Source organism: Chaetodon auriga, chromosome 10, assembly GCF_051107435.1.
Source record: "Chaetodon auriga isolate fChaAug3 chromosome 10, fChaAug3.hap1, whole genome shotgun sequence".
Taxonomy (NCBI): Eukaryota; Metazoa; Chordata; class Actinopteri; order Chaetodontiformes; family Chaetodontidae; genus Chaetodon; species Chaetodon auriga.
The window spans coordinates 11,823,716-11,836,649 of NC_135083.1; the positions used below are offsets into that span (position 1 = coordinate 11,823,716).

At 44.7% G+C, this 12,934-nt stretch overlaps 1 protein-coding gene across 7 annotated transcripts in view; it reads left to right on the forward strand.

Moving 5' to 3' along the window:
* The window catches only part of LOC143327080 (ERC protein 2-like), a 144,420-nt gene that overhangs the window by 5,111 nt on the left and 126,375 nt on the right, over nt 1-12,934 (forward strand). For 3 of the 7 annotated variants that reach the window (XR_013077723.1, XM_076741233.1, XM_076741238.1), the window contains exons 3-5: nt 1,673-1,696; nt 1,840-2,595; nt 12,025-12,180. Coding sequence is in view for 6 of the 7 variants with exons in the window: in XM_076741233.1 (XP_076597348.1) it covers nt 1,673-1,696; nt 1,840-2,595; nt 12,025-12,180 (936 nt within the window). In the remaining variant the exon portion in view is untranslated. The remainder of the gene's footprint in view (nt 1-1,672; nt 1,697-1,839; nt 2,596-12,024; nt 12,181-12,934) is intronic. The other 4 variants (XM_076741234.1, XM_076741235.1, XM_076741237.1 and 1 more) reach the window with 4 other exon arrangements.

Below are 12,934 nucleotides of genomic sequence, written 5' to 3' on the forward strand. Positions count from 1 at the left end.
GTTGACAATATTGGTCCCTCTCTAAATTGTTACCAAGTCTTTTTGTCTCCCAGCTTTAAATTTAACTTTCTCTGTGATAACACAGAGGCCTCACGCAGAAGATGAGCTGAACCTACAGCACTCTCCCGTATCATCTCTGTCCCCCATCTCGCCTCTCAGATCACTTTTCTCCTCTTTTTTGTCTTCTCCAGTTCTCCTGTTTTTTTGCCCTTCGAGACACTCTGGGGAAGAGTTCAGTCTGACAGGAGAACTTTCTAATTAGCATGAAGAATGTCACCTTTTGTCTCAGTAGCAATGACCAGACCTGCCCCCTAACCATCTGTTTGTTTGGTGTGTGTGTGCGTGTGTGTGTGTACACATGCATTTGTGTCTACACTCCTGGTTGTGTGTGTGTGTGTGTGTGTGTGTGTGTGTGTGTGTGTGTGTGTGTGTGTGTGTGTGTGTCTGTGTGTGTGTGTGTGTGTGTGTGCGCTTGTGCAGAGGATTGTCCACCCACTCTGACTTGATATTCAGTGCTAGCTTGTTGCATTGATTATCCGTGTTCACCCTCGCCTTCCTCCTACATCTCAACTCTGTGTCCTTGGCGCTACCCACCTTCTGGACTCGAGCAGAGGAGTAAGAATATTTGAGGCAAAATTAGTAATAGCTTCACACAGAGGGGAAGATTAGTAATTTAACTTCCGTTTAGTGTTTGTGTCAATGAATCTTTCACCTGCTCCGTGTAGAGTAAGATGCTGTGTATGTCGTCCTTGTGTTTGATTTCCTTACGGCCTTTTCTCCCTGCTCGGTCAATCATCAGTAATGCACTGTGTCCATGGTTCCAAGCACAGAATGAATTTCCATTTGCCAGTCAGACAAGCTGAGAGCTGTGAATGCAAATTAGCATATTGTATTTTGTATTATTTTGCACTACAACATGAGGCATAAGCAGAAATGTTGAGTGAAATGTCCCCAGCGAGGCTCGAGCCCATTTGTGTCACTTAGTAATCATTTGTTCGGGTGATAAATGAACGATCAATCAGTCTTTGCATCAAACCACCTCTGCTGTCTTGCTCATGCACTGATGAGTCCATCCTTGCACTCACACTGTGCAGGCAAGCATTGTTTAAACCCATAAATATTAATTCAAGGGACAAAGTTTTTAAATGTCATTATATGCAGCTGAACAGGGAATGTTTTTACAATGATTCTCATGACATTTAAAGTTTTCTGTTCTATATGATGGTACAGCCAATAAACTGTGTGGGAAGTTTACTTGCCAATAGATAAATGATTATTATTATTATTAATCTTATGTCTGATTCTCTTTGAGGGAAAGCTGTGCATTTGGAAACTTTCACTTAATTTGCTTTCATTAATTGTAAATTTGTCTTCATCTTTAAGAACATCGCCCATTATCCCGTCTTTTCTCCCCTCCTCCTTTGATGTTCATCTGGGTGCAAACAAACCCAAGTCACTGTTGCCTGGTACCCTCTATGTATCCTCCCTATGTTTTGAAGATAATACGCCCTCTGGTGGCCAAAACATGTAACCATCACCCAACAGCTTGCAGTAATCTATATATTAGTTTGGTATTTAGGCTTTTTCAAATTTAATTTGATTAAATTTTGTCTGCTTTCTATTTTGGCTTTATGCATGTGTGTCTTTCTTATATCACATCTCTCTGATGCAGCCTGGGGATGTTAGAAGAAACAAGGTCTGTTTTATGTACTCCAACGTGTATTTTTTTCTGTGTGTTTGTTGTCATGTGTTTAGAAATTTTTAATACATGTCTGTGTGTTTGGTATGTTTGTGTGCTTATCGAATGAATGGGCAGTTAATTGTACTCTGTCTTCGTAGCAGCTTCCGTTGACAGTTCAGGAGCTTCAGGAGGAGCTGAGGGCTCACAGGGAGATGAACAATCGCATGCAGCAACAGCGACAGCAGATGAACTCTGGCTCCTATCGAGAACTCCATACGGACCAGGACCACAGAGGGGGACTCAGCCCTGGCCACAGCCCCAGACAAAGCCCCAGCAACCTGCACAGTCCTGGTCTGAGGAACAGCCCGAGACCCAGCCCATCCAACACCTACAATCCGAGGCAACAGGAAGCTGATGTCATCATTCACAGCCCTGGTTATGGCTGTAACACTGCAGTAGCTGCGCAGAGAATCAGTCCAGCCAACACCCTTCAACCTGGCCTGAGGAACAGCCCAAATCAGCCCCTCTACAGTCCCAGCCAAGGTCCGGTGGTAGCGCCCAGCTCTAGTTCACTCCGGCCCTGCAGCCCCTGCCAGGTGCCTGGGTGCGACGGCTTCTCCTCATCCCCTCCTCTCGACCCGTCAGAGGAGAATTTCTTCCGGCTGCAGTCGGAGCACGACCGTCAGGCCAAGGAGCTGTTGCTGCTGAGGAAGACCATGGAGGAGATGGAGATGAGAATCGACTCTCAGAAGCAGACACTCGGCGCCCGGGACGAGAGCATCCAGAGGCTGCTGGAGATGCTTCAGGGCCAAGGTCAAGGTCAAGGACAGTGGGGTCGGGGACAGCGGACAGGCATCATTACCATGGCGGCGCAGGAGGCTGAAGCACAACTGGAAAACATGCATGTGAGAGAGGTGTGTTTTTCTCCCAGGGGTGAATGATTATGTATCTTTTCCAATTCATCTACAGTATCGAAGAGGTACAGCAACAACAGCAGGGCTGGGCGGTATGGCGATATTTGTCATTATCATTTATCACTTTGATAGGATCAAAGCAGTTTTTTAATATTGTGAATCATAGTACAGCGTTGTGTTGCCTAATGACACTACAAAGTGATTACTATGTCAGATTTTACCCAGAATGGTTGTGAAAATTCATTCCACATGCTTCCAAGCTGCCTTACCATCATACAGTCTGTATGATGGTAAGTCAAGACGTCATGTGATTTTTAATACCACACAGATATGTGATATATATTAATGGCTGAGATATTATTTTGCATGCTGTACTTGCCTGTGTATATGTGTATGTGTGTGTGTGTGTGTGCGTATGTTTGTGTGTGTGTGTGTGTGTGTGTGTGTGTGTGTGTGTGTGTGTGTGTGTGTGTGTGTGTACCTATGAGTGTGTCGGTATTACGTAGAGTGTGGGAGCAGAAAGCAGCTCAGCAGGTCTTATCAATGGGCCAGATTAACATACGGAGAGCTCTAAGCCTGTATTCAGCCATGCAGTTTTACAATCTGACTCATTTGGTTTATGTGTGTGTGTGTGTGTGTGTGTGTGTGTGTGTGTGTTACAGTATATTTCTACATAGGCATATTTGTGTGTCCGTGTTCATGGGTATGTGCATGCTCATATGGCAGTTGCTCATATTCCACTTGCAGTGCGTTGTGCATAGCATTTGGCATTTATTCTGCGGCATCTGACATACAGTGAGCTTGTTGTGCAGTGGAACTGAAAAATAATTTCAACCACAAATCACAAACTCTCAATTAAAATATGAGAAAATGTGTGTGATATTGCTGTGCTCGTGCCTCACTCTTTTTTTTCCTGTCTCAGAGACTCACTGTAAATTCTCAATCTAAAACTATCAGTCTCCCCGCTGAGCGGCGGTGCAGCACAGGTGTCTCTATACCCTCTGCCAGGAGGGCTAGTAGTAGTTGGCCGCTCTGTGCTCCTCACTCCTGCCTTGTTTATTTTTAACTCCTAAATCTTCTTAGCCTTTAATTTCCCTACCTCTCTGTCAGTGTGTGTGTGTGTGTGCGTTTGTGTGTGTTGTATGTCTGCACAGCCTCTGCTATTGTTTGTGTCATTATGTTCTTGTTTTTCTGTCTATGTGTTGTTTGTCTGCTTCTATGTCTGCCGTGCCTGCTCAGAATGATTGCGTGTGTGTTTGTGTGTGTGTGTATGTGTGCATGCGTGCACATCTGGGGCCTGTCGGCTTAGTGTTTCTAGCAAGGACACTCCCTTGCTGGGCTGCCGGTGGCTGATGGGATATCCACCCATGCTGGGTGTTTGGTCACTGTCAGAGGGGAGCGGGGGTGTTTCAGCCCATGCAACCACCGCTGTGCATGTGTGTGCTCGTGTATGTGTGTCTCTGTGCGTAATGTATGGGACCTTACCATGCTGTGTGTGTAAGAGGTGAGTACCTGTTCACACACACTCTGTGTGCTGTGCTATTTTTAACTGCTTGACAGCTTAGCACATACTGTGGGTGTAACTGAGGAGGAGGGGTGACTGGGCCTGAGAGGTGAGGTGAGAGAGAGGGAGAGATGGGAGAAAGGAGTGTTTTTCTAAGGTAGAAAAACAAGCTGTGTTTGTCTGAATATTAATGTATGATTAATGAGGGAAAACACTCTGACCGCCCTGATTGAAAAGAGAGGCGACTGTTGTTCTTTCGTTTTTTTTCCTTCGTCTCCTTCTGGCCTCCTCCCCTCTGAGGTTGACATGGGGTGATGGAGACTTTCTCTCTCTCACCATGTATATCGTATATATATATAGTAGTTTTTAGCAGCTATTTTTTTTTAAAACTAACTAAACTAAAAGCCTGGCTTAAAGTGAAACAAACTAATTTGTATATCGTACCAGACAAAACAACATGAATGAATGAAAACATAAAAATATATTAGGAGATTCAAAATGTAGTTTATTAACATTATGGTGAAGAATATTCAAGTTTAATGTGGTTATGGTTGTTGTGGAGTTTGACTGTTAAAGGCTGGCCTGAATACAGATTAATTGAAGGATTTCTATGAACTTATTTAAGTGTAAGAAGCAGCCTCCTTCCTGTGAAGGCCTCTCGGCTTTGTTTACGTGTCAGAGTGGTAATTTAGCCTTGCGCTTGCACTTGTCATGGTTCGTGAAGGCAAGCCGGTGATGGCTGTGCAGCTATTGCCTCTATTAGGGGGCACTACTCTTAGTTCTTTTGATTAGCTCCAAAGGAAACCAGCCCGACTGCCTTTCATTACCGCACCCATTACTCTCCTTTAAATGACGCAGCTTGTTTAGCTTGAGCTTGGATAATAAATGCCCCCATTTTTAGTTCACCTCTGCTTTTATTTATCCTTCAAACATGGCTGAGGGCTTTTTAGGTGTTCTTTGCTGATTTGAAGAGAAACGATCACATTAAACTTTGTCTTTATATTATTTTTTTCTGTAAAGAAGGTGTCGGAGAACAATGTGAAAATATATGAACCGATATTACGCAGCTTTGTGTGATGCAAATCAAAGAATTGAGTAAGACCTGAAATCTCTTTTTTGTCTTTCCCCCATTCTGTCACTGTTGCACCACTCAGGACTTACAGACCATGGCCAGATGTGAAGTTACTTTAACCAGCTGTCTCTCTTTATTTGCGTACGGTATGCTGATGTGCCGTATGTGTGGATATAGAGCGCCATCACTCCTTCACCTGCTGATATGTGTTGTCAGGGGATGGTGTGTGTGCAGTCGTGCTCTCTCGCTTGTGTTTCCTGTTCGTCTTTGTCAGCTGTCAGTCTGTCTTAGCTTCACAGACCTTGGCATAGAAACACTGGCACATCTATGTCAGCCTATTCACTTGGCTCTTGAGATGAGATTTTTACACTTGACTCATCTACATTTTTTACAATAATGTGGAAGCCATATAATAAGTAGTATGTCTGAGTTATTTTCAAGCAGCTTCTACTCTATAGTGTTTACAGGCAAGCTTTTGCAGTACTGGAAGTGTCCACAAAGTGGCAGTGTTTTATTAGATTTTAACTTCTGTGGCTGCCCATACTAACTGTGAGTTAAGTTTTGTGTGATGGTACACGCACACACACACACACACACACACACACACACACACACACACATGCTGAGAGGCATAAATCTGGGCCTAATCGGCTCTCCCCAGCCGCCAGGTCCCTGTAGACCCAATAATAACAGCCGCACCACTGGTCTGTTCCTGCCCGGCCCTGACCTGCTGCCAAGGGCGTGCGCACACACATGCACACTCGCACTGTGAGATTTTTTACTTGGGGATGGCATATCTACTTTCAGACATATCGTACTGCAGATTGCATGTGGTCCTGAGGTGTTCTGGATAGAGTTAGGGCCCCGGCTGTCTCGCTCAGTATTGGATGAGTATGTAGCATAGCTCAGGTGTTGAGAACCTAAGGGCAAAGCACTCTCCTGTTTTTCACTGGCTTCAGAAGTCCTGCTGCTGTTTTTGGCAAGCCCGCTCTGACTGCCCCCTCATCATCTCTCATGCATTGATGAAACTTCAGAAATCTAGCTTTTTCGAGTGCCAGTATATTGAGAAGTGGAAGTTCGTGCTCGCTTGCCACCAGCCTATGAGCTGCAACATTTTCACATCTGCTCCCCGCTCCTTTCTCATCTGCCTTTCCGCCTTTCTTGTATCTCAGTCCATCAAAGTGTCCCACTCTCTCTTCTTTCTCTCCCCAGGCTGATATGCTGTCCGTTGTGGTTAGGTTAATTGGTGAAACGCCTGTCCGGGGTGGGGCTTTTTAGGACTCCGTTCTTGATTGGCTACTTTCAGCCTCTGCTAACGAAGCCCCTCTCAGCTAACATTAGAAGACCACTGTAAATACCATCACACACACACACACACACGCACACACACACACACACAAATGCTGCCTTCTCCCCACCACACCCCGGGCACCACATACTCGCCACGCTCTGTTGATCTCCCAGAATGTTTGAGCGGAAAAGTTTATCGGCACAAAATTACACCCCTCAAACCTTCTTCTCGCCCCCTCCCTATTTCTCTGCAAGGCGTTCCCTCTGATTTTCCCTTTGTCTTTTCAAACTGCTCTTTTAAGACATTGAGCTGAGAGGCGGACACATTTACACATTTGTGGCGGGCAAATGTGTTTCCTTTTTCTCTCACTGATGGAGAAGGGATGGGAATGTGATTGATGAATGTGTGTGTGTGTATTATGTGGTGTGTGTGTGTGCGTGTGGATGTAGGACCTGTGCATGTTCTAGTCTGCGCATGGCATATATGACACCATTGCCTTCAGGCTAGAATTGAACCTTTTGACCGTATCCTTCATTCAGGATGCCGGTACTTATTGCTATAGTGTTACGTTTGATCCTATTCATTCCATATGCTCGCCCCTCTGACACATGTGGAGCAGAGAAGACAGTCTTTGATGACATGCTCTCTTGCGTGACTTAATTTCCCCCATTGTACTCTAACTGTTCTCTAACTGTTTGTTGATAAGGCGTTAATACACACTCTCGCCACGGAGCAGATAAATACTTGATTGTGCACAGGGAGACAAAAAGACACACTGACTGTGACACATTAATACACATATGGCCCGTAGAAGATTAGGATTGTGACAGCAGTGGATATGCCAGTCTGGCGGAGGCATGCTCTGACAGCATTAATCCCTCCTTATCCACAATTGACAAGGATAAGGCCCTTGTCTCCTCTCATTTCAACTCACTGGAAAGAATGGGAGCAGTGGGAAATCGTGGTGACCTGTTGCCTCTCCCTGTATGTCTGTACATGCTTTTCTAAGTTGCCGTATGTCCCATCTCCACATGGTCTGTGTCTGATCAGGTAGCTTTTCTTTACCAGCTGACTGTCTGTTATTTTTAACATACAATTATGTCTTTGACAGTCTCGCAGTTTCTCTGTCCTCTAATCCGTCTGTACCTGTGGTTTGTGTTTTCCGGTGCCACAATTTTCCCTCAAGGTGCTACATTATATACAGTATGTACTCTGCATATATTAAATTAGCTGTTAGTGGGTGTACATTTTTTTATTGAACAGGGAAAATGCACTGAGCATGTTTTCCCCATTCCAGCAGCTGCCTATAACATAATCAGGCAGCAGTGGCGTGCAGCGCTCATGTTTCTCACCTTCTGTGCAGATGTAACTGTACAGTAAAAGTGTTTGCTCTGGCACCTGCTGCTGCATCCTTCCCCCCCAAAGCTTTAAGTGGTGGCCGAAAGCTTTGACTAGCCCGCAGTTCACTAAAGATAAATCTGGGTGGGGATTGAAAGAGCAGCCCTTGCCACCACTGAGGTGCCCTTGAGCAAGGGACCACTCCCTCAGTACCACAACAGAGCTAAGCCTAACCCCCAGCTGCTCCAGAGCTGCTTGGAGGCCAACAGATCAGACAGTGATTGCTCTGGGTGTGAATGTGTGTGGCTGTGTGGGTGTGAACGCCATGACAAAGAGAGCGTTGCTCCCAGCAGTGCTTCCCTGGTTAAATAAAGGTTTAAAAAAGGTTTTGAATGTGCAGTTCATTCAGTCATATAACGCAGTTAAGGACATCCTTTACATGAGAATATAACACAGCTGGATAGTTAATGTGTGGCATCTTTCCTTGACCTCACACACAGATACCTGAACAGTTATGTGATAGCTGCTGTGCAGACAGCTTCTCCTTGGGAGCAGAGTCAGAGACTACAGGTGGATGTGAGTGGTGGTGTGAAGCTTAAATCAGCAGCACTGATAGTTGTGTTGCCTTGGATAGATGCTACAGTGATTCACATGTGAATGAAGTAGCTGCCCTGCTTGCTGACACTCTTTCAAAGAGGTGTTGATTCAGCTCTGTGCTGCTTTTAGGACTTTTTAAATGCTGACTTTGTCCACCCTGTTTATGGGACAGTCATACAAAATCCTACAGTAACATAACACACTCAGGAAATGATCAGTCCAGGTTTTGAATACTGCAATAATGTGAAATGCTTTACATTTATTGCGGGGCTCATGTGTACTTTTGAAAATACTGTTCTCTCTTCCAAATGGACTTCATACTCACAGTTTTTTTAATGTCCAACAAGTGCATATAACTTGCTGCGTGTCGGCATTTTATGTGTGCGCACCCATTAACGTGAATGTGCATGTCCTTTTGTGTGGGTATTGTAGATCGGAGTTACCATTAATTATTGATAGAAGAAGTGTAGCGCATGTGCTGGCAGAAAGTGTTGCTAAGCAAGAGCTTTAGCATGCCAGAGACATCTGCGAGAGAGAGAGACAGAGACAAGTTAGAAACGGAAAGATAGAGACTGGGAGAGTGATAGAGACAGATTCATATGACCTGCTGTATAGCTATAGAGTGTCTCCCACCTGCAAACGAATAGAGACAGAAAGAGCAGAGAATAGACACCAGCACTTGCTGTTGGAAACAGAAAGGAGTCCTCGGGGGACTGTGTTAAAGCTTGCAGGAAAAGTTGTTTTTCTTTCTGCGCAAGAAGAATTTTTAAGGATGTACAATCGAGGATAGCATAGCTATATTCAACAAAGGGTATTAAAAAAGGTAGTAAAAAAAGGACCGGGACTGGTCTGACCGAGCAGTGTATCTCATCTGAAGCTGTGGGTGTTAGAAGGTGCTAAAGATGATGAGCCGCCAGGCTTATTTTTACCGAGTCCCTCCCCAGGAGCTTCATCGCCGGAACCAGCTCCAGGCTGATCCGACCAAGACCAGGGCTCTGCAGACTGTCATCGATATGAAGGTAGGACTTCCAGCGGATCAATGAGAGCAGGCAACGTTTGAAGTGTGCCACATGAAGAGTGTGTATCGCACTTATAGATCAGTTCTCAGCTTCTTGAATTTGAGTGTTTTTTTTTTGCTGTTGCTGCAGGGATTGTTTAGCCAGTTTATCTCCAAACAAATGAGAGAACAGTTTATTCTGTGGTAGGTGTGTGTGATGCAAATGAAAGTATTATGTTGTGATCTTGTTTGAGCAGTGTAGATTGCTCTTCCGTTGCAGCATGTTGTCTGGTTTTGCCTGATATCAGCTTCATACCAACAAAGCTTTAATTATTGATGAGTGCTGCTGTAATGTGAGCAGTAGTAGATCTGGCTCTGGTTCGCCTGGAAACGCAGATGCAAACATACATCTAAAAAACACTGTCTTACTGTTGCTTCGTTGTCTGTATGGCGGCCATGCCCAAGTAAAGGCCATTATTGGCCCATGCAGAGTTGAGCACTTATTCAATTTGTTTCAAATGTCACATATGGAAGCTTTCACTCTCCTCTCAGCCCTTTGAAGTCGTTAGAGCTGTGAAAAATGCAGTTGACTCCACATGTGTCTGCTTGCACACCCACCCACCCACGCACACACACGCACACACACACACACACACACACACACACACACACACACACACACACTTTTAGTGTTCATTCAGCAAACGCTTGTTCCAAAAGTGGTTCCTTTACAGCAAAACCACAGTTATTTTTCACACATACTTTGTGATTTGTCTGCCTATTAACAAACTGCACATGTGCTCGCCCGGGATGCCCAGAGTGTTGTAAATGCATGAGAGAGGCCCAATTAAATCTGACTGCATTAATTAGAAAATACAAAAGAAACAATGCCAGAGGGATTAGACACATGAAGGAGAACGGTCTCCCTCCGGTGATGTTGATGTTGAAGAGGAGTTTCCCTGCATTGTCGCTTCTTTAAAACTGTTTATGTTGTTGAGTACTGATCTGAGTGTGTCCAGCAGCGTTTGTTCCAGTGTCTGCATTCTTGCTTTTTTCTAAGTGGCGTGTATTTCTGTTTTGTGATTCCAGAACACCAACCCCCCTTTCTGTTTTGATCCTGACGTTATCTGGCAGGTACAGTAATGAGTGCTCACCTCTTGGTCCTTCTGTCAACTCAACATGGGCTGCAAATATATTTTCCTCGACCATAACTTCCTCCTGGGTTCTATTGCTGCAGTAGTTCATGTTTCACTGATTTTGAGGCCCAGTACTTCTTACATGTATTCCTATTGTACTGAACGTTGTGTTTGATAACACCCTCTGTGTTTTCTTTGGGTTTGCCTTGTTTCTCTTCCTCTGGGTGATGTTTTTTTCTCTCTGTGCTCTGGAGCTGAAACAGATAGCAATCAGTTATTAAAGATCCAGTATAGCTTATACTACAGAAATCAACATTAAGATTGAATAGCATTGCCTCTGCATTGTGTGTGTGTGTGTGTGTGTGTGTGTGTGTGTGTGTGTGTGTGTGTGTGTGTGTGTGGTTTGGGTAAGGTGGAGGGATTCCCTTAAATGCTTGAATACCCCACCTTGATTTTTTTTCTGGGCATACATTGAAAGTTCTTGCAGACACTCTTTGTGTGTCGGTCTGTTATGTGTACACTCCTGTTTAGGATGGTGTACGCAGGGCCGTGTGCTAGGCAGGGCTGATGTCAGAGGATGTAATAGAGGTCAGATGCTTACATGATGCCTGTGGTTTGTGCTGATGGCATCATGCAATCTGCTTCCATTTATTCAATTACCTCTCACGTCTCTTCCAAGGTTTAGCATTTAACGTATGTCTGGACCCATGCAGCTAAACAACCTCAGGACCTGTCCATGACAGACCCTTCCATTCCCTCATAGACACTGCAAAGGAAAACAACTTGGCTGCACACGACTGTCTTCCCTGATATTTGCCCTGTTTTACCTGTCAGACAGAGGGGTACACATGAATGGGTTATAATCCAGATACGAGGGACTATGAACTCTTCTGTGAATATGCTGAATCGCTGTTAGTGTTGTTTCAAAGTGACCCATGTGGATATTGCATGGGGTTAAGCTCCCAGTTTCATCAGAACTGCTTGTTGGATGGTGTAACGTTGGAAAACCCCTCTCCACACACCTTTCCGATGTCCAAATTGGGGAGGCTGTGCCCAATAATTTCTGTAACTTTCCAAAAGCTACCATCCGATTTTCACACACTTCACGCTGTGATTGGTCAGCTGTGCGGAGGTGAGAAGGGAGTTCTGTTTATACATTCTTTATATAGCTATTTCTGTCATTTGTCATGTGAACAAATGAGTGCAGCACTACCAATGTCCTCCAGGAGAACCGTCTGAAAATGTTGCAAGCTGAAAACTCATCTGTTCAGACTCTAAAAGCAAAACAAAATCCCTCTTCCTTGACCTCTTATTGTTTCTAATTGCAGTGCTTGTATCCACATGGTTGAATGTTCTTATTGTAGAGATGTAATTTGACATAACGTGATAGAAATGAATGGATAGATAGACAGTAGTGACACAGGTAGTCCAGAGGTCCAACGTCAGCTGTCAGATCTTTGCTCACTCTCTGCCTGCCTGCTGTTGCTGGTGCAGGACACCAAGATCTCTTCCCTGGAGAGGAACATCAGAGACTTAGAGGATGAGGTCCAGATGTTAAAGACCAGTGGCCTGCTGCACCCTGACGACAGGCAGGATGAGCTCAAGCAGGTGGAGGTCTACAAGAGCCATTCTAAATTCATGAAGACTAAGGTAGAATGTGTGTGCACGCCGCCTGAGAGGTCGTCGCACTGCATGACCTGAGTGATGCATGCTCTCCCTAAAGCATGAATTACAATGGTGTGAGAATCTTTTCTGTGCATGTTGCATGCCGCCTTTGCAAGCATAAATGGAGACCTCTTAATGCTAGCCTGCATGTTACAGTATGTCTTTTGCTCCCGTGTTGCATGGATACCAAGAACTCCCACGCCTATAAATGTGTTTTTTTGTTTCAGATGTAGTGAGAGGTTCTAATTCAAGACATTTTAAGACTTTTCTCCTTCCCTCCTTATTTCCCATGAAATGCTTGTGAGCCTTACCTACCTTACCTGTGTGATGACCAAGCATTGTGCTGCTGTCCCATCTGTGACGGCTGACTGTTCTGACGGAGCAAACTATCAGCTTACAGTGCACCGTGTCTGTTTACTGTCCTACCTTTAGCTGACAGGACGACCTTTTGAAAGGCCTGACTAAAATTTCTCTACACCAGGCTGTATACTGGTTTATTCATTGGGACACTGGCAGTGCACAGACTGACATGCACACATTTGAACCAGCACATGAACATGATGTACAGGAGCCAATGTTAGAGAATGTAGTTTCAGCTTTCACAGAGTGTCTGTGATGGCTTAGGCCCTCGAGTAGCGCTCCATGTGAAAATGTTTCTCTTTGGTTCGTTAATGGTGCTCTTTGTAGGGCCCATTTGTCATTGCATTGGGGAAGTTCCTGATGCAATCATAAAAGAGAT